The sequence below is a fragment of the Amblyomma americanum genome, chromosome 5, assembly GCF_052857255.1.
Source record: "Amblyomma americanum isolate KBUSLIRL-KWMA chromosome 5, ASM5285725v1, whole genome shotgun sequence".
NCBI lineage: Eukaryota > Metazoa > Arthropoda > Arachnida > Ixodida > Ixodidae > Amblyomma > Amblyomma americanum.
The window spans coordinates 98,064,245-98,087,794 of NC_135501.1; the positions used below are offsets into that span (position 1 = coordinate 98,064,245).

The 23,550-nt window shown below is 44.3% G+C and overlaps 1 protein-coding gene across 1 annotated transcript in view; it reads left to right on the forward strand.

Annotated features, from left to right (window-relative positions):
• Positions 1 to 3,571: 3,571 nt before the first annotated feature.
• Positions 3,572 to 23,550, forward strand: part of LOC144134062 (uncharacterized) — a 41,697-nt gene continuing 21,718 nt past the window's right edge. Inside the window, 1 exon segment of the mRNA XM_077667055.1 lies at positions 3,572 to 3,742. Within this exon segment, the coding sequence (XP_077523181.1) occupies positions 3,572 to 3,742 (171 nt within the window).

The window sequence follows — 23,550 nt, forward strand, 5'->3', positions numbered from 1 at the left end:
CTTTTCGTCCCGCGTAGACCCCCTTTTTAAAAGTTGGTTTTCCAAGCATAAGTACTCGCCTGTATTCCGATTTGCTTCTTCAAAAGACAAGCATGGACTGGAATCACCTTCTCGCCTCTGTCGTGCCCATCACTGCACCCGGTGCCTTCAAGTCTGCTGTGTATAACAGTGTGTATAATTCTGCCTATTACAATAGTATTTTTGTTATTCACCCACTCCTGTTTGCAATGACGATGGGCCCAGAGAGTGAAAACATCAAAATACCGAAAAAATCCAGTTGCTGTTCTTGGAAAGTACCTTCAAAAACACGACGCTGACGTTTCTTTTTCTCACCTAGCGGTCGTGACTGTAACGGTCTCGTTTCTGAATATTTCGGTGCGGCAATAATAACTGATGTACTCTACAAAAGAATAAAGCAAAGAAACACGATTATTGGATTGAAACTAATGAACAGACATGGCCGCTCCGAGCTGCTGGCAGCATGAGGCTGTATGAAGCCCCGCAGATGCCTAGAGCGAAGACTCAGTTGCTGGTTGGCCTTGCTTCGTGTTTTCATTTCTTCGGCTTGTCGGCATAGCAGCGGTAGGAAGAATATCGTCATGCTGCGCCTCGGGGTCTCTGGTTGCAGGGATTTTTATTTGGGAACAACTTCCCTCTTCATTTATTTGTCATTCGCGACGGGTCGTCCTTGACAGTCATTTCCACTAGTGAGAAGGCTGCGCAGTTATTTTGTTTATGCAGAATTAACTTGTTTCATGCACATTTCCTGTATGACTGACCACATTTCACTGCTTTGGCAAACTGATAGTCATTCCAATGGCACTGTCATGGAAACTATGTATTTGCCATTTTTGCTGGTATGTTGTAACTTCACAACGCTTTTTCTTGGTATAGTGCTACCGTTAGCCAGTCCTTGGTGTTAGACATTGGCGTTCCAAGATAGGACGATGTGTTTTACGTCTTCGGAGGCTGATTTTGTGCGACGTGCTAAGTTCCAAGATGGATACGTAAGACGGACTTTTCGAAAGTACCAGGGGGTGCTTATAAGTGTGGAGCTTTACCCAGCAAAAAATGCGTTAGGAAGATGAAACTTCCATGCTATTCTATAAATTCGCACAGGACGTCAGTCCAATTGCGAGATGTCTCCTGCAGCCTTCTAAGTCCTTGAAAATAGAATTCTACTGGCCGCTAATCAGACCACCCATTTGCAGCATTAGTTGCCACCAAAACTGTTTCCAACATCCGAGAACAGAGAATAGAGAGACGCATCCAAGTCGAGCGGAAATTGATGGGCATTAGTTTAAATCCTAAGGGGCGATTTTTGCAGTACTGGCACCTCAGTGTGTGTCGGGGCATTGTCACGGAACAAGCCGACACCTTTGGGGAGCTTCCGCCAACTTTTTGTTTTTGTTTTGCCTCAGATTTGTCGATAACGAGCTGTAATATGTTTCACTGATTGTTAAATTCCATGGGAGTGAGTCCATGCTCAGAACTGGCTTCTTATCCTCCCCAAAAAATGGTTGCTAATTGCTACTGCCCTCACATTTGCACGCAGATCTTTTGCCTGGGGCAAACACAGTGCCTCTATTGCGTAATAAGGCAGATACTTGGGCCAGTTGCAAAGCGTTTGAAATCATTTTCGCTAGCGCTTTGTGAACACACGATACAAAGAAGACAAATACACAGGACAGACGCTAGTCTTCAACTGCCGTTTATTCAAAAAACATTCTTTGCAAGACATCTCACAATGCTCCCACTCACACACGCGCAGTAGCAACGCCGCGCTTCAGGAAAAACATTTCTTTTTTTGATAGATTGACAGGTGGGGTGCTGCCGCATTTCGAACCTTCTTTAACAATGCACGTAGCTTTGAAAGATTCACGTTCCGATTGCGTTTCTATTGTACCTAGAATGATTTTTCTTGAAAGATGGGTGCACCGGTCAGGGTCGCTAGGCTGCCGTTCCAAAAAGCACCGTTTGTGTGCGCAGCATGCATCCCCCCCGTTGTGGATTCCGTTGCCAAGCGGTGCTTTCTCAGCCTTTCATTTATGCAAAGATGCCATTCAGTATTTGAGAACTAACAATCTGAAGCTACTAGTAGCGGATAAGGAGGGAGGATTTGTGGTCGTGTCAAACAGTGTGTACAAAGAAAAGGTAAAAATGGCATTAACTAAGAACTTTGTAGCTCCGATGGTGACTAGTCAGAAAGCGAAAAAACAGGCATTAAGGTTACGTAACGAGAAACACTGGATATTTTGGGCAAAAAGATAGGTGACAGTAGGGAAGCGGGACTAAGCGTTTTCATCTCCGCGGTTATGGTAAGTGTCGCGACACGCTTGGCTGTAAGCTTTCTGATTACTAAGCCACTGCGGATGATGGCGCCGACTCTCTCAACTGATGTCTTCCGATATGTAGCAATACTTTTGCCAGGTATTGGCGGACTTCCATGATCATGTCATAAATTGTTTTCACATTCGCAAGCAAAGAGACGGAGACAGGCCTTCTATTGCGTTCCTCACTTTCAACACTCAAATGACCAGTTTAAAAATTTACAGCCAATGTTGAACTATTGCATACGGAGGGCCGCTGTCACACAAAGCTTCTGACATTTGATCATAGACCTGTTTTGCATCTTTACCTTGAAGAAGCAGGAACTTGATTATGAACGTGTGTACTTCTGCATTGAATTTCTAGGGAGGTGATGTCAAATTAACTGTGGATAGCGAAAAAAATCCAGCTATACACATAGTTGGTACATATTTGCACCATGTAATAGAGACAAAGTGCTAAGTACACACTGGAGTGTACAGCCTTCTAGAGCAATGTTTTCTTGGTAAGGCGCAATACTTATCAGCACCCCCTTGTAAATAGATGGAAGTAAACTGTTGATCCAAAACAGAAAATGTTCTGTCTGAGACGGGTTTAGAATATTTTAGCACCTGTATTTTTTTTCGTCACCTTTGGAGACGCATTCTATACAAGCTCCATGAACAGCATTAATCCCACACAGAAAGTTGCACAACCTATCACCGAAGGTTTTTTTTTCTTTCCCCGCCCGCTCGCGGTGTGCCATTATTTTCACAGCAAGGTTCGTCACTGACTTGTGGCCGTTGTCGATTTATTGATGCTGTTGTTTTGCGGCTACCAGCATTGCATAGCCTCTCCTGTTTATCGCCGCGATCTGCCAATAGTAATGCGATGGCATAAGAGTTGTGCTGACACCAAAACCCAGCCGATGTGCGGGGCTACGAAATCCGCTGGGTGGTCACGTGAGGTGAATTGATCTTGTCGCGCCATCACAAGCTACCTGCAGTGGCAGCTGAGAACTTCGCCACCGGATTGTGAGCTACCTGCCCACCATGGGAGGCGGAAAATGAATTAAAGATTTGTCTTGAGAGGTTACGTGACCGTGTGATGTCGTCACAGCCTACCCACTTGGTTGTGAGCACCGATGTTTGAAGGCAGCAACCTAGATAGGTAATCGACATTAAAAATAAAATAATGGGATAATGCCAATGTCGGCACCATCAAATCATGGCGGATACGACCTACTGCAGAGAGAAGTCAGATAATGGTGGTTGATGAACCGACCATCGCAAAGAAACTGCCGCACATACGCACCGAAGCGAAGAGAGGGGCTACGACAAATGTGACATTTGATGCTAATGCATTCCAGTCCAGAGTTGACCTGAGGGTGCCCATGGTTTCTTTTAATTATGTCAACGTCACAGACCCTCTTGAGGTATCATATGAAGATTGGGCTTGTCGAAAATTTAATTATTTCATCAAAGATAGACTTGCAGCAGTCAGGGGCAAGGTGTATCGCTGCTTCGGCTAGGGGGATGTTGAAATTTATGAGTCTGAAAGAAAGACATAGGATGCGCTGACCGGGGTACAAAAAGCGGGATGGACGGATTTCAAGTACGTGTTGTGAAGCGGAATTCGGTGTGCCTGAGTTATAAAGGAATTACTCAGAAATAAATAATTGAACTTGTCGACAAGGCAAAGTCTAATTTCTTTCAGCTGTGATTCAGCGCTACGTTAGTTAAATTTTTGTGGCTAAAGCCTTAAGAGAGCAGAAGTAGTGCAAGTTGGTTGAGATTCATGGCTGCAGAAGCGCGCAAAAAAAACACGGAAGACTGATTGAACGACACGAACAGGTGTTAACTTGCAACAGAAGTTTATTCAAGAAAGACACGAGAATAAGTAGGAAGGCAAACGAAAAAAGAACGCGAAACACCAATAACCAACAAAGTCGTCAATCCTTTTCTGCCACCCACACGAAAGAATAAAATACGCCTCTAGAATATTTTTAAAACCCCCGAAACGCTACCAAAAAATTAACACCCCTATAAGCCAAACATACCGCACTTTGTCCGATACGTTTGTCACTATATAGACGCCTATAAAAGGCTTTCATGATCTCACGAACACATCGGTCACGGTGTTTGAAAGGAACCGTAGTTCTTCCAAGCAGCGGAGTGCACTGTGTCTTTTTTCCTTTATCATTACTTTCACACGTGAGGCAGTGTTTTGGCTATTTAACTTTGGAATGGCCGCTTGAGTATCTTAGTCATGCTTTTTTGTCTTTTCAATCTAATCTGCAACGCAGCATTGCAGATGTTTTAAACCTGTTTAAAGAAAGTAGCCAAGGTCTCAATATCACAGTCGAGATTCTAAAGTACGGCGCGCATCAGTTTATAAATGTATTCTCGTGCTTCTGATCGGGCCATGTCCGTTGGTTCTATCACCCATGATAAAAAAAAAGCACTACAAAGTAACTCATCCGGCAATTCCAAAGCTATCAAGAACGGCATTGCCGCTTCGTGCATTAAAACAGCAATTTGAAAGTCCTGCGCACAATCAATGGAAGAAAGTGTCAGTTCACATGGGAGCACGTTGATATTAATCGGTTATTCGAAACATGTAATCATGCAGGCTTGAGAAAGTGTGATAAAAGCATGTCAAGACAGGGTAAAGACTTAAACCCCTAGTAGCACAAAATCGCACAGTTGCTGACTTTTAGATGAGTTTTGTCGACCTAGAAGACCATATAATGAGACATCTCTCTGTCTGGAGTATGCAGTCTTCATCTATCTCTTCCTGTTGCGGTCCGCCTGATGAAGATTAAGACTACAATTGGGTGCATTGGGTGTCGGTTTGAAAAAATTTTGGAGCATCAGTGCTGTTTTTAGCACCACAATATAACCACCTATCGTATGCGTTGGTTTAGTATTCATTATGAACCATTGAAGCGAAAGACAAGCAAACGTGACTTTTGAAAGAAAAAGGGCAAAATTTCTTCTTAGATCTCTTCGACACGCACGTAGCCTTGCACGTTTGGCAATATGTTCACTCTTCCTCAAATTCAGCGCAATAAATTCTCATTTGATGCAGATAGATTCACGCTTTCATACGTTGAACTGAACTGTATACACAATGCATTACCACAGCTGTTGAGTAATTTCTCTACATACGTAAAAAAAGGAACGACGGAAAGGCGGTACGTGCTGGGCGAGCCTCATTTTCGCACTTCTTTTATTTGCAGAGACTGCCGAGTGGGTGCAAAACGCTGCGTTCATTCGGGCCTATTAGCCAATCAACCCACCGCAGTCGACACATTTGCCTGCTTTCTTCTACGTCGTACGTGAATATTGCACGGCATGTTGACAGGTGGCATGCATCATAAGGGCGGCGCTTTGTGTGTGGACTGGAATCAGTACCAAATATTAAGTTTAATTATAAAATTAGTTGCAGGTAGCCGATGGTGCATCTTTGCTGCTACTTAGTTCGGAACAATTTCCTGCGTATCAGCCGGTTTAGAAACGACATCTTATTTCGAAGTTAAAGCATGGGGCTGTGTATTGGGTGGACTCAGCTTTCTACCCGCGAATAGGCTGTTGCAGGGCCCTCTGAGTTGTTTATTTTTAGGTCTGCTGCAATTGTATACCGCCACAAGTAGGCTAATAATAATAATATTAATTGGTTTTGGGGGAAGGAAATGGCGCAGTATCTGTCTCATATATCGTTGGACACCTGAACCGCGCCGTAAGGGAAGGGACAAGGGATGGAGTGAAACCACTGAACCACCGCGGCAGGTCCACAAATAGGCTCTGGAACCAAAAGGACTATAGTAGTGTTGAAATCTGGGTAAGTTGGTGCATGTTCAAGAGTAAAACCAGTCAAAAGACGCAACACAGCGAAGTCGTCGTGTGTGTGCCTCGTCTCTTCGCTGTGTTCCGTCTTTTGACTGGTTTTACTCCTGAACAAAAGGACTAGGCACATGCCGCAAGCAGTGAAGCAGTGTCTCAGCTGCAAGATCACGCGTCCCTCACTGTTTTGCCCTCTAGGCGCCGCCCGAGGACACCTGGCGTCGATATACACAAGTATTTTTTGTTTAAAGCGTTTAGCTTTTTTTGAGATATGCTTTGGCTCCATTCATGTAATGAATGAATGACTCAATTAGCTTTAAAGCGCTTCCTAACAATGCTTGAAAAAACAGTTCCCTCTTGTCTACTTCTCACATAATTACCAATACAATGCGGAGGGGGGCCCAGGGAACACATTAAACGGTTTTTTTTATAGCCCAACAGTTATCCACAAATTTATTCTGATAAAAAATAAGGAACATTAAAGAAACGATTTTTGGTAGACAAACAGCCGGAGAGAAGCACACCCTCGAATATACTAAATGAAATGAGCACACGCATGTCATTCCAATGAAACCTCAAAATAACTGCACAAGTGCTAATAGAAAAAAAGCATTTAGGGATGTTCCAAATGTGAAGAGGTGTCTACGGTAATGCGCAGACACAGCCTTTAACGAACTCAATATAAAAGCGATTTGCGATTCGACAGATTTACCTGCCTTTCAGATATTCTTTTTCACATGCGAAGATTGCATAAAAGAACCGCTTCATTCGCTAGGAGAACGTAAATGAAATGAGGGCACGTCATGAAAAATATCGCCTACTCGAACAATAATGACAAGGCAAAGAAGAAAGAGGCCTAGGGGGGAAATTCGGCGGATCGTTAGTCAGTAGAATCGCTGAAGAGGGAGCACAGGTTTAGGAGTATCTGTGACGAAGGCAAGAGAACAATGGCTGAGTTGTCTCCGTCTCAAGAGGGACTTAACTTTGCAGAATTTGCAAGTGCCATTTATCTTACAGGCGCCAAGGAAAATGAAAACCGCGGGAAATTTTCGCAGCGTCGTTGAACAATTCATTCCATACTCGTTAAAGCGCCTCGGTGTCAGCGATTGTGTGGTGTGTTCCGGAGAAGAGAAAAATAAAAGAGCACCAGAACAAAACCTGTCTCATCAAAGGGCAATGAAAAACTGGAGAAGTGCTTTCTTTGCTGTGAATGCTCCTGATTTCATAGAAGCAAGCTCTCTCGCTGATGAGGAACCGGCACTGTGCCATTCTGCTTGAACCACATACCGATGCAACTGCAACATATTGAAGAGGATTTTTTATTTAAAACACCTTTAAGTACCTTGCTTTATTCAAAGGGCCGTTCCTCTGACGTAATGAGTGATAAAGCAAATGAAAAGCTGCATATAAACCTTACTCTTTCATTGGATTTTAAGAGAAATATAACAAAACCGCGGTTTTTCACAACTCTCAGAAAAGGAGAGCGGCACTACTTGCGCATGACATGATGCGGCTAGGAAATTGCACTTCTTTTAGCGGAGGCTTCATAAGTAATACTATAAACATACCACCACTCCTCGTATTTCTTCCATGCCGCGACAGGAATGCTCAATATATCCGCGGAAATTAGGCCTGCAGAAGAAGCCCACAGTTAAAGTTGTAAATTTTAAATAGTCCTGTAGCTGCACGCGTTAACCTAGTAAAAGTTATTGCCCCCCCCCCCCCCTTTCAGGTTTTCAGCTGCAGGTTTAAACGACTATTCTTCCAAGCTTAGGGGACGGCAAGGCTTCTGGACGTTAGTGCATGAGTGCATGCCACAATAGTGAGTGACTGTTAGCTCAAGAAGGTTGCAATTTTCAAGATTCCTATTACCAAGGAGCGAAAATCGCATAATTTTCTTCTTCTTTTTCACACATTTTTATTAGTTATTGGCTGTTTTGCGTCGATCAAATCAACTTCCCAAAATTAACGGGAAACATTTTGAGGTAAAGCGTCCCATTTAGAGTTCGCGTTACGAAATGTAAACTGTTAAGTTACAGCAGAAATGCGCTGTTCAAATAATGTGCCAAAATCTCTCCAGGACCTGGGATAGTCATCGAATTGCCTGCTTCACATACAATATATTCTACGTTGTGAACCATGCGGGCACAAGATGCAACGTGGAAAAGTCGTCAGTTGTATTTTATGGATAATCCTTAACAACAGAGATTTCGGTTTCAAATTCACTGTCCTGGCGTGTGATTTTCAAACATGATTTCTGGTGCTGCAATAAATCATTAGCTTCTTATCTTTTCCAGTTAATGTTTTTGCGTGTTAGGTTCTTAAAACAAATACCGCTCGTTTGGTGTTGGCCCCGTGAAGACTGCTTTTTAATAATTTGTCGTTTTGATAATTTTTACATAATATTCCATTCCATATTATTCCATAATATTGCAAAATGCTTTTTATGATTAGTATTTTATCTGGCGCCTTGCCTTTTTAAAAGCTCCTTATTGTGGTCCGCAGCAAAATGGTGAATCTGTATGGAGGTCTCTGTTGATTTGTTTTGTGTACAGACTTAGTTACCTATAAGATGTAATGTGTAAGATGTAAGAAAAAGAGAGCTCGGAACTGTATAATTCAGTCGCATACAAAATAGCATACAACCGGAGTATAAACACCAAAATTTCGTTTGGTGTTTTTATATCTTTGTAATGATGCTTAAGGCATTTTTATGTACGAATCACCTCGTGGTGGTCGGCTACGACCACTAAACAATTTAGAGTTCTAATTTTTTTTCATCTCGCAGTGCTTTCAACAGCCGTGCAATTGCTGTGACGATAATGTATAGTACTGGTAACGGGAGTCATGAAAAAAAAACCCCGAAGTGATTGCTGCTTTTCGTTCTTCGTTATTTTGGCTCTTGAGCGAGGGTTATTTGAGCATACTAGTGCCTGTAAACAAACGCTGAGGCATCGATTTTGGCAAGTTCTTGGTGCTCAGGTGATATAAATTACCCATTCATGTCAAAGGCATCATTCAGGTGTTGAAATCAAAATAGGATGGCAGAAAATATAAAATTATAAAATAACTTTCACCCTCTTTAAGTTCAATTGATTTATCTTTCTGGACAGATATCACGCACTTAACCGTGTATGCTATTTTTTATGCGCCATTACAAACAGCCATACACGGAACCAGCAATTGGGTGTCTGTAATCCTTTAAGCTTCTGGTTAAGATTTTCAGTTTCCAGTGCAGACATGTTTTATACAAGTTTTGCTGTCTATATCTATGGCACAAAACACCAAATAATTTTCTTAATGCTTTTTCTGTTGTATACTATTTTTATAATCCTCTAAGCACCAGCTTATATGTTTGTGCTCTTCTCCTCGCTGATGGGCCGGCAAAGCAAAGCTCATTCTCTTGAAGAATGAAGGGCTCCCCAATGAAAATGATTGTGTCACTAATTTCATGATGTTGCCCCTCAATATCAGTGTTGGTGCATGAATCGGCGTATGGTTTTACGCCCTAACGCAACTCAAGCTGCAGGTAATTTCGACCACCTGGGGTTTAACGTGCTCTGACATCGCACAATGCACGGACCTCTATCTTTTCGCCTCCATTGAATTTTGACCACCGCGACCGGGGCTGAACCCACGTCTTTTGTGTCAGCGGCCTAGCAGCACAACCACTGAGCCACCGCGGCGGCGGGTGGAGGAATCATTGATGCGAAAACGTGAATTAAATAAAATTTTTAACTTTACCTCAACTCGCAAAGCCTTTACTATGTTTCAGCAGCCACCTTTTTGATTTCAGTAATGTAGCAGCAGTATAAGAGTGCAATGCTTAGTGTTCTTGTAAGACATGCGATCTTTAACTTTCAAAAGTCAGCTTAGACTGGTATTCATTTACTTTACCACAATTTCTTCACTTTATTTTTCTTGCTGACTTCCTGTCGCACTTTTGATACAGTTAGTAACAAACTTTAGGAAACAGTTCAGAAACACCGAATAATATAGAGAGCAGAAAGATCAAAAGCATCCCAGCAACTACCTTTGTCACAAAGCGTTGGACTGAAAAAACAAAAAAAAATGAACGCCACAGTAAAGGTTAAGGAAAGTACTTGTATGAGGGATCCAAGGAGAGTCTCCAGAGAGAAACAAAGCATTGGCAGTAAATAATAGCGGTGACAAACTGCTGAAAACTTCTCTTAAACAAGGGAAAAAGTTAAAATCTACCTTCTTCACCTGTTAAAAGCTATCAAAGTTAAGTTTGGCTAAAAACTACCACTATTCACTGTTAAAAGAAAAAGGAACGCCTTAGTACTGGCTGTGCTGGGCCTGGTTTGATAAATCGTTGAATTCTAAAGATTCTCTCTGACCAGGCTGTCAGTGGCGCAACCAATAACAAATGTGCTACAGAAAAATAGGCGCCATCAGTGCTCTGAAACGATGAAATAGGTGCATGCTTGTGTTAGAGATTTCGAGGACGCCGCTGCTTTGCCAAAGCATTCTTATCGACATTGTCGACCTTTCGCATACAAATTACATGCATTGCATAATTATATTTCCTACACTCCACCTAAACAATAAACTATGCACCTGCAGTTTTTTGCGCACGTACCAACTTTTGGCTTGCTGAGAACTAAAATGTTTCAAAAATTAGAGAACTAGGAAGGATTCATATTGCAAATGCTGACCTCAAACTTCTGTTAGTTTTATGTTGTTTGATATTGTGAACACTGTACTCGGTGCGCATATTCAGTGGTTGCGTAGCGAAAAGCCTGTTACCATCACCATCATCACTCTTCCTCTGTTCACTTCAAGGTAAAGGCTTTTCCCATACCTTTTCAATTAATAACGTCATGTGCCAGCTGAGGATATCGTATTTCGGACCGTATCCGTAAAAATTTGAAAATTAACTTTTGTGCCAACGCTGCCAAAATAGCGATCTGCAAAAGTAGGCCGCAGATCATAACCCTGGAATTAAAGAGATCATAGTCTACGTGAGATTATATTGCCAAAGGTTTGAGTGAACCTTTTGAATTCTGCATATCTAGTCGGAAAGGCAGAATAGAAATAGCTATCGAAATTAGGGACAGTTTGGCGGCGTATAGCACTAACTAAAATCTCATGGTGGTGCTTGCCCTGTTATTGGCTCAAGTATGACTGTTGCGTAGTCAATACTACAATACTGCAATTTGCTTCAGTGTGTTCTGAACGGTTGGAACACGCACAGCAACATAAAGATGATATTGGAAACTTACATAAATGAATCTGAAGCCTGAAAAATGTGGCGACCAAGACTACTGGCGTCAACGACATTAGTAAAATCATCTTGGATAGTGCGTTTTGCACCACAAACACTTTAACACGATTCAGCAAAAATCAATAAGCCACGGTGTTATCACATGGGCCTTCTATTGTAATTTGATGTCACTCTGAAATCACTCTTCAAGAAAAACAAATCAAGAATGCTTGAAGGTGACCCATTTGTAGCGTTGGCCTACTCGAAGATACGATGAAGGCCTAATCGCAAAGTTATATCACATAAGAAGCGCTGGTGTACATCGAATGAAATAGCCTACGTTCACAATCAGTACCTGGCAAGTTGAAAGCGACCATCATAAACAGACAGCCTCCACATATTTGGTTATAACTTGCCGTGTAAAGAAAAGGTTATGTTAGTCAGCCGAGAAACTGTAGTATTACATCACTCAGTGGCAGAGAGATGATCTACCGGTAACGTTCAGTAGATAGCCACGGCATTCTTCACACATGGAGGTGATTTGTAGGCATTTTTTACCACAAATTTGTTACATTTGCTTCAATCCTGCATTGTGAGGGTTCAACTTTCAGATAGATGAATAATTTCGCAGCGTTGTTTTTGCCGCCATGATCACATCCGTTAGCCATGTCGATGTCACTTCTACAAAGTTAGGTAGAAGCCTGACTAGAAAGAATTCCATTGCACCAATATAACTTTTTCTGTAATCAGAAAAAGTGCGGAGACACCAGCAAGGCCGTGAGATGACCAAGAAGCTCCTTTCCTGAAATTGCATTATGTTTCACACATGCGACATGCAGCACAAGAAAACAACCTAGTGAGATCTGCATTTGTTCCTTGCTAGAAAGCGCCATGTTTTGAAGAAGCTAGCGCGAAACAATAAGACAGCGGCTGTCTTTCTTTTGTTGCCACTCGTTTTGAGTAAATGCAGCGGTAGGAAGTAAATAAGGTATGCGGTATGTGCATAATTCAGAAAGTATGTACAATGGATACAAATTTCGATATTTTCTTCTATTGAATCAAGGCCACATACTCCTGGCGTGTTTTTTACGTAACTGCTTAGCAGCAAAGCATTTATCTGAACATGACTTTGGCGTTCCATCCTGTGGACAGCCTTTACTTTTTGCGTATCAGTGCCTAGTGAAAAAAGGATGAAGGGAAGGTGCAGAGGCAGTCACTTGCGAAATTGTATTCACACCGACTCGTTGACAGCACGCGTATTTGCTGCAACTTTCTGGGACACCTTTAATTAACAGTCGCGCGCTGTCCTAACGGTCGACCGTTAGAGGCACACTTCTTTTATCCCTTGTTTTGTTCAAGGGCCTGCTACGAAGGATCCCCACATGGGCCATTCTGCAATTGCAGCATGAACATATTAAACGACTAGGAGTGAAATTCAAGTACCTAGGAACGACAAAACCAGTGACAGTTTTATTTACACGCTCGTTTGAAGTATGGTAATCCGTGATTCAGCAGTCGCACCTTGAAAGTAAATAAATTATAGCGAATGCACTACTGCACAGCGCATGAGTTGGCTGTATGTGTAAACGAACGCTCTATTAAGAACTAATGAAGATTTCGTGTGATGCCTTGAAATCTAAGCTTGTCTGCATGCTGCTTTCTTTGCTTTAAACTTTTCTTCTCTTTGAAACGACGGGCTTAATTAAAATCAGGGGCACTCTACACATTTTGATGTCCACATCAAACGTCGGGCCGCACAGTTTATCTTTAAAATTAAGGCTCCGTGTTAGTGGGTGCTCTGAATGCGAAAGAGAAAGCAACGTGCGCCTTTATTTCATTCCAGCTGGATATGTCGTTCCACGGTTTCGCGTCTTGAAAAAAAGTTTTGTCTGTTTCTCCAGTAACTGACGTTTCCAGCAGCACGAAACAGAGATACTCTTTAATGAAGAAACAGAGAATTTAGCCGGCGTTTCAATACCGCTGGCATGCTACTCTGCGTAGGGAGGGGAATTTGGGAGATAAAGACTGAAGGAGAGCAGCGTGGAAGAGGTGGAAGAAAAAAAACGAAGATAAAATGCAGCCATGAAATGGGTACTAAGGATGCAGTAGCGAGTATTGATGTAACCTATGGAATGATGGAGTGCATAGTCCGACGAATGGGCTGACGAAGTTCACTGCAAGAAGAATGCATGAAGGTAACCTGCAAGTGAATTTAGAGCTTATCGAGATGTCCAATGTCTTTTAAATATGTGAAAAGAAAGTTCATTGCAAGTCTCTTTTGCCTGAAGCAGGCTAAGGGGCCTAAAACTTTGTCCATTGTTAGGGGCACTGGGCAGAGCTTCTACATGCAATGTTCATAGTACGCACACTCGTTAGCATACGCAGGGAACTCAAGCAGGATATGTTCCACAGTTTCTATCGAAGCACAGCTGTCACAATGCGGACTGTTCATTTGTCCAAAACGGTATCGCAGGCCATTTGTATATGCAGCATTCAGACGAAGTCGGTGATAATGTGTTTCGAGTTGTCGAGGAATTCTGGGTGAGAGTCTTGATCTAAGATGTGGGTCGATTGATTGAAGAAATTTCTACTGATGTGTCGGCAAACTCCAAAGCCGCGACGTTTCTTCGTACGCAAAACATTTAGCCATTTGGGACGCATCAGATTTCGTGAGAAAACTTCGAATGTATCTCTGATGTTGATGGCCCTTACGGGCCGCTTCATCTGCTTTTTCATTAGCCATAATGCCACAGTGAGCAGGTACCCACTGAAATGTTATGCAGTGGCCTGCGGCAATAGCTAAGTGATGGATATACCCAATGTCCAGGAAAACTGGCTGGTGATTCGTTTTCTTCAGCAGGTTGGCCAGGATTTGCAGAGATGCTTTTGAATCGGTGAAGATAACTCAACGGCCGACGGTTCGGCGCAGGATGTAAGAAACAGCTTCCTTAATGCCGTGAAGCTCAGCTGTTGTAGAGGAGGTCCTCCACTGCAGCCGGTAAGAAAGGGCATGGCCTGTTGAGGGCACATAAAGGCCACAAGAAGAAGTTTCTTTAGTAGTTGAACCATCGGTGAAGATATGGGTGTGCTGCGTATATTCTTCGATTAAGTAGGCGAGAGTAGCTTGCAGAAGTGCTGCCTGTGGCATACGGCTCTTTGCATGCACACCTGGAACAGACTTCTTCACCTTTAGAGGAGAGAGTGTCCATGGAGGAAAGGCCAGAGGTAGTAGTTTCTGAGGCTGATTATTAGTAGGAAGGGGCAGGAGCTGCACTGCCTGGCCAAAGCTAGAGTTGCTGTGAGTTAGGTGGACACGGTGTAGGAAGTGCTGCTTCCCTTGCAGGACATGGCGGAGATGGATACGCATAGTTTCCTGGGCGGCAATTACCTCTAGTGGGATACATCCTGCCTCCGCTACTGTTCCTGATGCACAGGAACACTTTGGGAGGCCAAGACATATTCGCAGGCAGTTGTTCCGTGCGGCATTGAGAGTCTTATTGCTTGATGTAGATAATCTTTGAAGCACTGGTAGACAGTAGCGCAAGGTTCCTTCAACGTAGGATTTTTCAAGCAGAAGCATTGATCGGCAGTTGCTACCCCACCTTGTTCCCGCCATGAACCTGAACACTTGCGATGCTGCAGTAATCCTCGCACGGAGGTTTTTGATCTGAGGTGACCATGACAGATTATAGTCGATTACAACACCCAGGAATCGCTGAGGTCGTGCATATGGCAGCGATCATCCGCCTAGGACCAGCGGATATCGGGTCATCGTTTTTTTTGTAAACGCCATTGCAACACTCTTTTCTGGCGAGAGACGAAGACCTCTGGAAGCCAGGTACATCGAAATGTGCAATAGTGCTCTCTGAAGACGTTGCTGGGTAATATAGCGCGAACGTGACGCGGTCCAGATGCAGATATCATCAGCATAAATTGATATGCGGACCCCTCGCAGAAGGTCTCTTCTTATATGAATAAGGACAATAATGAACAGGAGAGGGCTGAGCACCGCTCCCTGTGGTACGCCCCTCTCCACTGCGTGAAAGCGTGTTGGACCGTTTGGAGTGGTAATAAAAATTTGTCTTTCTTTTAAATAATGCCCAATCCACTTGTATAGCCTTCCTCCAAGGCCAAGACTGCCAAAGGCTGCGAGAATTGCATGGTGAAAGACGGAGTCAAAAGCGGCCTTGATGTCTAGGAAAATGGCTGTTGGGATGTACCCAGCATGAAGGTACTCCTCAATTGATGAGACGAGGGCGATGATATTGTCAGTCGCAGACCTGTTTTGACGGAACCCGTTCATTTCTTGGGGGAACTCATTTCGGCTTTCTAGCAGCCAAGTTATGCGCTTGCAGATCATGCGCTCCGTGAGCTTACCTACGCAGCTCAGTAGGGCAATGGGCCGGAATGATGCGTAGCTTGTTGGCTGCTTACAGGGTTTCAAAACGGCCACGATTTTCGCCACATTCCATTCCGTGGGGACCTCACCAGCCATCCAGGAAGAATTGTAATACTCCAAGAGTCGAAGACGGGAGGTGTGGGGTAGCTTTGCAATGGCGTCATAGGTCACCTCATCATGACCCGGAGACGTGTGCCTGTTTGTCTCCGCGATAGCTGTGGATAGTTCTTCCATTGTGAAAGGCAGGTCTAACGCTGGCACAGCCGCCTTTGGGATGCCTGTTTGACCATCTGCGGAGAGTGTCGAATGGCCTGACCCTGCCGACAGCAGTTTGCAGTATTCTTCTGAGACTTTTATAGATTTTTGTTCGTGAAGGGAGAGTGCAGCGAAGGGGTGGAGTTGTTGAAGTGGCGTGCGCATACCTCTAACTATCCGCCAAATATTGGTTACTGGTTTGCGCACATCCAGCGTAGAACAAAAGTCACGCCACTTTTGCCGACTGAGTTTATCCATGTAGCGTCGAATGTGACGTTGTGCCCGTCGGCATGCACGTAGGTCATCGAGGCTTTTTGTGCGCAGAGCTTTCCTTTCAGCTCGCCTGCGTATAGCGCAAAGCCTTTGGAATGTGTCATCATTTGAAGGTAGGTTATCATTTTTAGCTGTAAGTTGTGTACTCGCCCTCAGGCAATACGCAATTGTCGATGCTAATTCCTCATTGCGAGTTGCCGCAGTAACTCCTCTGCTTACAGCGTCCTTGTATGCGTCCCAGTCTGTAGATTTTATAAGGAATTTCTTTGGGTTCCTCTGCGCATGGAAAGCCGATATGAGGATTGGGTAATGGTCGCTTCGAAGTGTCTCCAAATCAGTGCACCAGCCAAAGTTGTGGGCGAATGAACTTGTGACAAATGTCACGTCGATGCTGCTGGTAGTCGTCGGGCCTCGGAGGTAGGTGATGCTGCCGTCATTTAATGGCTGAACTGAAGGCTTGGAGAGAAGTTTTGCAAGCTTGGCACCCCGGGCACATGTATGTGATCTGCCCCAAATTTTATTATGAGCATTGAAGTCTCCGCAAATAATATGCGGAGAGGGCGTCCTTGCTATCAAGTCTTCAAGTCTCAAAGCATCAAATGGCGTGCCTGGCTCAAGATATACTCCAATCAGAGTGTACTGTTGTCCGGCAATAACTGTGACAGCGCATACGTATTCATTGTCGCTGTGAGGCGGGACATCAACCGGTGAGGCCGGGATATCCTTGGGAAAGCCTATCAGCAATCTGCTGACGTAATCTGGTCGTTGTGAATGATGGAAATAGTATCCATTGAGTCGGAAAGTTTCCTCGACGCGTGATTCACAGATGACTATGAAGGGGAAGCGGTACGCTCGCACGAGCTGTCGGAAATCTGAGAGTTTAGAGCGTAGCCCGCGAGCGTTCCACTGGAAAATGGTGCATGAACGAAAGATGTTGTGGATTGTCAGCTGCGGTGAAGTTCTCGCTGTGGAAGCCATGATTACTGAAGTGTAGTATTACGCCCCTGCGGAGCGTAGAAGACCGACACCAACGGCTTCATTGCAAGGACAGCTTCTACTTCTGGGAGTCTTCCTGACGAGGGGTTTGCACGGATAAGAGCCTTGATGGCTGCAAACAGCATCGGAATCAGTAGGCATGTGACATCTTGTTCAGAGGATCCGGTTTGCTGCCTGCCGCTGATCTTCTTGTCATGTTGTGGCGCCCTAGGGTCAGAGCAAGCGACGCTGTTTGTCGGGTCTTGTGTAGTGCGTTGCAGTAGCTTTGATGAAGGAGAAGAACCAACGGACTTCCCACGATTCTTTTTTACTGCATCTGCGTAGGTCTTGTCACCTGCTCTGTCACGCTGTGTTGACTGATTCTTGGAAAGAGCTGCCGTAGTCGTGAAAACCACGTCGGGGTTAGGTGGTGGTTCATGGCGCTTAGGGGGTTTCTCTTGTGTTTGCTCTGCCGTGCGAGCAACTGTGGCTGCTTTCTTTTATAACACTCTCCATAGGAAGCAGGGTGTGGGCCACCGCAGTTAGCGCATTTAGGTTGCGCTCTCGAAGTGCATTCTTTGTGCGAGTGGGGGCCAGCACACACTTTGCAGCGCACGGGGCCGTTACAGTGTCTTGATATGTGGCCATGCCTCTGACATTTATAGCACTGAGTTGGTGCTCCGACGTATTCAGTTACAGGGTAACTACAGAACCCCAGCGTTACTCGTTTTGGTAGCGGCGCATCTTTTGCGAATTCCAATATAACTGTGTGACGGCGTACCGCTGTTAACTTTCCACCATCCTCAGGAGTGTAGGCGATTAGCCTCCTTGCTGAGAGGACACCTTGGTCGCGTAGATATTCCTGCAGATCTTCGTATGTGTAGGTGACAGGTACATCTTGTATTTTGCCATAGCTTGCCATGTAAGAGTATGGGACTCTGGCCTCTACAGCCACTCCAGCCAGCTTAGTTACCGTGAGCAGACGGTTGGCGGCGGGCAGCGTCGATACTGTAACCATCAGGCTCCCATCCTTGTGAATGCGATGGCTGAGGACTTTTTCTTGAACCGATGCTACAACCGCCGAAGCCACAATGTTGGGGTTGGCTTTCCATAGGCTTTCTCCTTCCTCAGTGGGCCTGAAAACTACAAGAACACCGGTAGCTCTCTTTTTCTTGTACGATACAACTGTAAATGATGCTTGGTCCATGTCCTCTGGATGGTCGGTCAGAGGCTCGTTGCTGGCTTGGTCGTCGCGCAGGCTCTTGTTTGGCGGGGCCTGGTCCGTAGCCGCAACTACAGGGGCTGCTGGACCCGCCGCTGGCGCTGCTGCCATCAGTGCAGCATGGAGTTCAGCTGGCGATGTTCCGTGTCGGCGTTGATACGGCGCACAGCGCCGAGGAGGTCGCTTGACGTGCTTTTGCCGGCGGCCAGGGACCCCCAGGTCATCGCACGTCGAGGACACACGCCAAAAAGACTGGAAAACCTCTGCAGTGAGAAAATAAAGCCAAAAATTACGGACCGGTGTCAGACAGCCGGCCCACTAATCGCCGTCTTCTTCTTCCTCCAGCACGAAACACATCTCTTTCAAAAAAGTAAGCGCTGCGTTAAAAACACCTTGAAGTAATGTCAACAGAGCACGAAACACATCTCCTCTGTTGACATTACTTCAAGGTGTTTTAACGCAGCGCTTATTTTTTGAAAGAAAGAAATAGCCCTGTCGAACTTGTCAGTGTCTACATAACTGCTTTGTCCCTCTTTGTATTCGATTAGAGCTAAGTTGTCCAACCGAGCGAATTTATCACGATGACTTGTTGATCACTGCGTCCCAAATTTCTCTTGTGTTTAGAAGTGGGCTTTGGAAACAAGTCATATGAAGAAACTCTGAGATATGTTGAAGCCCCGGTTTAATATAACAGTGTTCACCAATTAATTCACTGTATGAAACAAAAATGCTTATCAGTCAAAACGATAAGCGCCACGGTAATACCAAGTGATGCACACATGATGTTCTGCAAGTATTCAAAATATCCTTCTTTGAGTTAAAAAAATGGTTTTTTCGGTTTAGAATTGTTAGCGCAGTAGAACATCACAATAGATCTGAGACGTGCTGCCTAGTAGGCTGCTTAATTAATGCCGGACAGTTAATTTCTAAACTATTATTGAAAGCCTCTACTAATTGAGAGTAATACGTGTAGCCCACCGTGAATTCTATATCAGTTTTCAGAATTTAGAAAACACAGTTTCTTTCGGCACTGTGGAAAATATATTTTCACTACTTCGTTGTGTTACGTGCTCTTGGGGTGTTGGTTTGCCTGCATGCGTGTCGAAAAAGGATGTATTTTGGCACGGTATTGGAAAATTTTGTTGGGCCACTTCGGCGAGGGCAATCGCATTTTCGAAATTCTAAGAACTGTGACATATATTGCTTACGGTGGTTATGCAAGCCTCTCAATCGGTAGGAGTCTAATAGTGATATTAAAAATTTTAACTATTCGCTATCTCTTTACATGCCTACTAGCTGGCACACCTTAGCTGTTATGATGTGATACACAGCTGACGATGCTATGCCGGAGAAAGCGCTTTTCTCACTGAGAAACCTATTTTTAATATAATAACCAGGAATATGGCTTCATCAGTGAAGGCTGCTTTTTCGGTTTCTGTAGCCATATCAGTTAGACTGCGTCTCGTACTATCGTGATCAAAAGTTTGCCGGACGCTAATGTGCGGAAAAAAATTATTTCGGCGAAATCGCGTCGTCCACTCGCCTGAAATACAATGAAGTAGGATTGGACGTGTACACTCTATCCACTGGTAACAATTCTACGCCAGTGGGTGGCATGGCAGTCTAAAATAGGTACTTTGCCGAAATATTTTGATCGCTTTTGGACATACTGTGGCATGAAGAGTATAATGAGAAACACCGCTCGCATTGTAAGCGGTTCACGCGAAGCTGATTTTTGAACTAATTTTGGAAAGATTGATTTCTGCTTAGGTTCCTATGGTATGACACGGAGCAATTGCTTTATATACATTGCTGTTTTATTTGTGCATTGTAGCATGAACAATGACACATATGATACCAGGGCGCTTTTTATGTTTGTGGCGGCAGACTAAAACTTCTTTAATTTGACTCTCCCTCACTCGTAACAGCAGAAGATCCGGACTTCCGCTGTGGTGCTGACCAAAGGGCGCGTAATACCATGGCGGGCGACAATGAGCAAATGTGAGTTTTGCTTGGTTTTACCGGTTTATTCCTGCTGGCTCCTGAAGCCAGCCGTGTCACGGTGTGACCCGGAAGGACATAAATTCTGAGAAGTTGCTATTGAAACCTGAGTTGCATGCTCCATTTTTGCTCACCCACGTCTGATGTGCCAAGCGTTGCTAGGGGGGGGGGGGGGGGGGAGGGGGAGGGGGGAGCTATGCGGGCGCGTAGATTGGTTTCCGTCAAGCTAGCCGAGCGAAGCTGCAATCCATTCATGACATTGACTAGCGCGTCTGTGGTCTCATTTTCTGCACTTCAGAAGGCGTCTCGCTTTCAAGATGCCATCGCGCGTTTCCCCCACTTTTGTCCGCGTGTTTCTTCCTCTCTTCCAATGCAGCGATACTGCGCGCTTCTTACGTTCTCTCTACTTCTTATGCAGTGAAGGCTCCCAGCATGTGACGCGCCGCTTATGCTGAGGCTTAATCTTCCATCTGGAGCACCTTAAAAAAAACTTCTAAGGATCTTTCATTGTTGAAGCAGTCCTGCTTCGATATTCTTGACACTGTGGTTGCCGTAAAGCATTAGGCAATAATAATCTTTTTTTCTGCCTCGTATTTGACATGCAGAAAAATATAAAATTTTCACCAGTACAACACCTACATATGTCAACCCATGTCTGCCACTCTTATTTTCCTTCCACAACGCTCCGCTAGCCGAGTAAGTGTTCTCTCATGCAGGCTCCGGTCCATAGGATATTAGCTTGACTTTCAAGCCGCTAGCGAATTTACAAAAATCTGCAGTAGCGTGGCTCCACCTCCCCTTGCATCAGACGAACGATGAGCCCTGAAATACGACCATACACCAGCCTGCTGCACGCCTGGAAGTCACGCCACTGACTTGAGTGACACCTCGTCTGACTTGGGTGCGTGTATTCTTTGCAGAAAGTCATTGACGCGTCGCCGTCTAGCCTACCCCCTCAATGGCAAAGACTGCGGTAGCGCTGACGGCTACGCCCACACCCTTTAAACACAGCCCTTGCAAACGGCCTGTGGCATCATTCGTACTGTCTTTGTCACTGCAACACGCCACATCTAGCACCAGGAAGATTATCTGCAGCAGCTGCGGCCGGCATCCTTTATGCCCACAGGAAGAGTTTGCTATTGCCGAAATGGTCAATCCACCAGACGTGCTTACGTGCTGCAATGCATGCAGCCAAGGACCAGTTACCACCTCCTACGACAGACCATATTGGCGGCTGCATCTTTCTAAAATACGAACACCGTACAGACCGTGAACACGTCGGAAAATCTCTTCTCTCCTTCCGGGAGAAGCATACGCGTTGGAAAGCTTCACTTCTGCCTTTTTTTCTCAATCCTTGCTCCATCATCTCTAACTTTAAGAGTGGAGGCATTGTACGGACCGCTTCTCTTGGCCTGACTCCAGACGTTTGTGCCACAGCATTCAGCGCCACCTCAACAATTTGGGAAAAAATTACACTCATCTCATCACATCTTCGACCCATTGGACGGCAAATTACAGGGAAGCTTGTCTTTCTCTCTTTTTATTTCGAGTTCTCTATTCGTGCGTTACTTTTTATATAACATCAGTTTGCTGTGAACTCCCGTGCTGTAAAGACGTCTTCCTCTTGCCTCGCAAATGGTCCGAAATTGCAGTACATTCGTCAACAGATAGCGTACCACATATTTGAACGGTCAAGTTAGAAGAATTAGGCAATGCTTTGCCGGTCCCCCCAGGCGTACAAACATGCTGCGGATTAAAAAAAATGTCAGATTTTTTTCCCAACAAACCATCACTTAAAGACAGAAGAGCCATGCACACATGCTAGTGCACTCTAAAAATCCGTTCACTGCTGAAGCATATATACCACCCCAATGCTACAAAGTGGCCTTCTAGAACACTATTTAACAACAAACTACATGGTACCCGGCCACTGCTCTTGTGATTTGAAGAGATGTGTAAAAACCTTGGCGGACTAGACACATTGCAACGCACTGCTTGAAGACTAGATGCACCGCCGTCATGGTACAATTTTCCTACAGTCTGTGATTTCACTCTTACACAGTTGCGTAAAACAAAAATTGCACGACAACATATAATATAAGAATTTCTTACACTCGTAGAAAAGTACAGTACATTTACAACTTTTTATATATAGGTGGTGCCAAAACAGACATCTTTTTCAGAAGCGCGGTGGTACAGGGCAATTCAATGAAATAGTATGCCTTCAACAATGCGCAACTATCTTCACTGCCGAAAATCACGTCATCAGCTATATTTACACAGACTTGTCAAGAGCGCCTATATAACTTCATTTTAAAATGCAATTAATTCGCTGCTTCAAGAATTCATACAAAACATGACAACCGCCAGAGCTGAAGGACAAATCATAAAACTCTGCTGGGTACCAAGTCATGCCAAAATTACAGACAACGAGAGAGGAGACTTGTGCGCTGCCCAAGCAGGTGGCAAGTCGATAAAGAAGGCAAATGTTCCTTTTAAGAGTCGCACGAACCTCGTACACCGTAAATTAATTTAAAAAGGTTGTAGGCTTCGAGCAACAAAATAAACAACGAAATACACTTGGTAAAGCCAGATTTAGGTAAATGAAAGTCATGTTTGCCCCCAGCAGCGTTTCATTGAAGTTATTTTATGCCGTCTCTGTATAGGCCATACACAACTTGCAAACAAATTTCTATTGTGAAATGAAGACAAACCCGATTGCGAAATATCTGGAAATGAACTTAGGGTTATTCACATTTTATTATCATGCACGAAAGTTGAAAAACTACAGAAAGTGCATTTTACTGAGTTTCATAAAAACTCGCTCCTTCACACATAATGTTACTTTTGGGAGAAGATACAATTGTCAACATATCCTGTGTGTTTCTCTTTTTAAAAGAAACAGGTTTTCTGAACAAACTCTGAATTTTTACTCACTGATTCGCTTCGTTCTTGAATGCACTTCAGCCGACTTCTCATTCCTGAGAAGAAGGCTGCGGATTTATTTTACGGGTTTCAAAGCTCTACCTCCTTGCCCAGCCAAGGA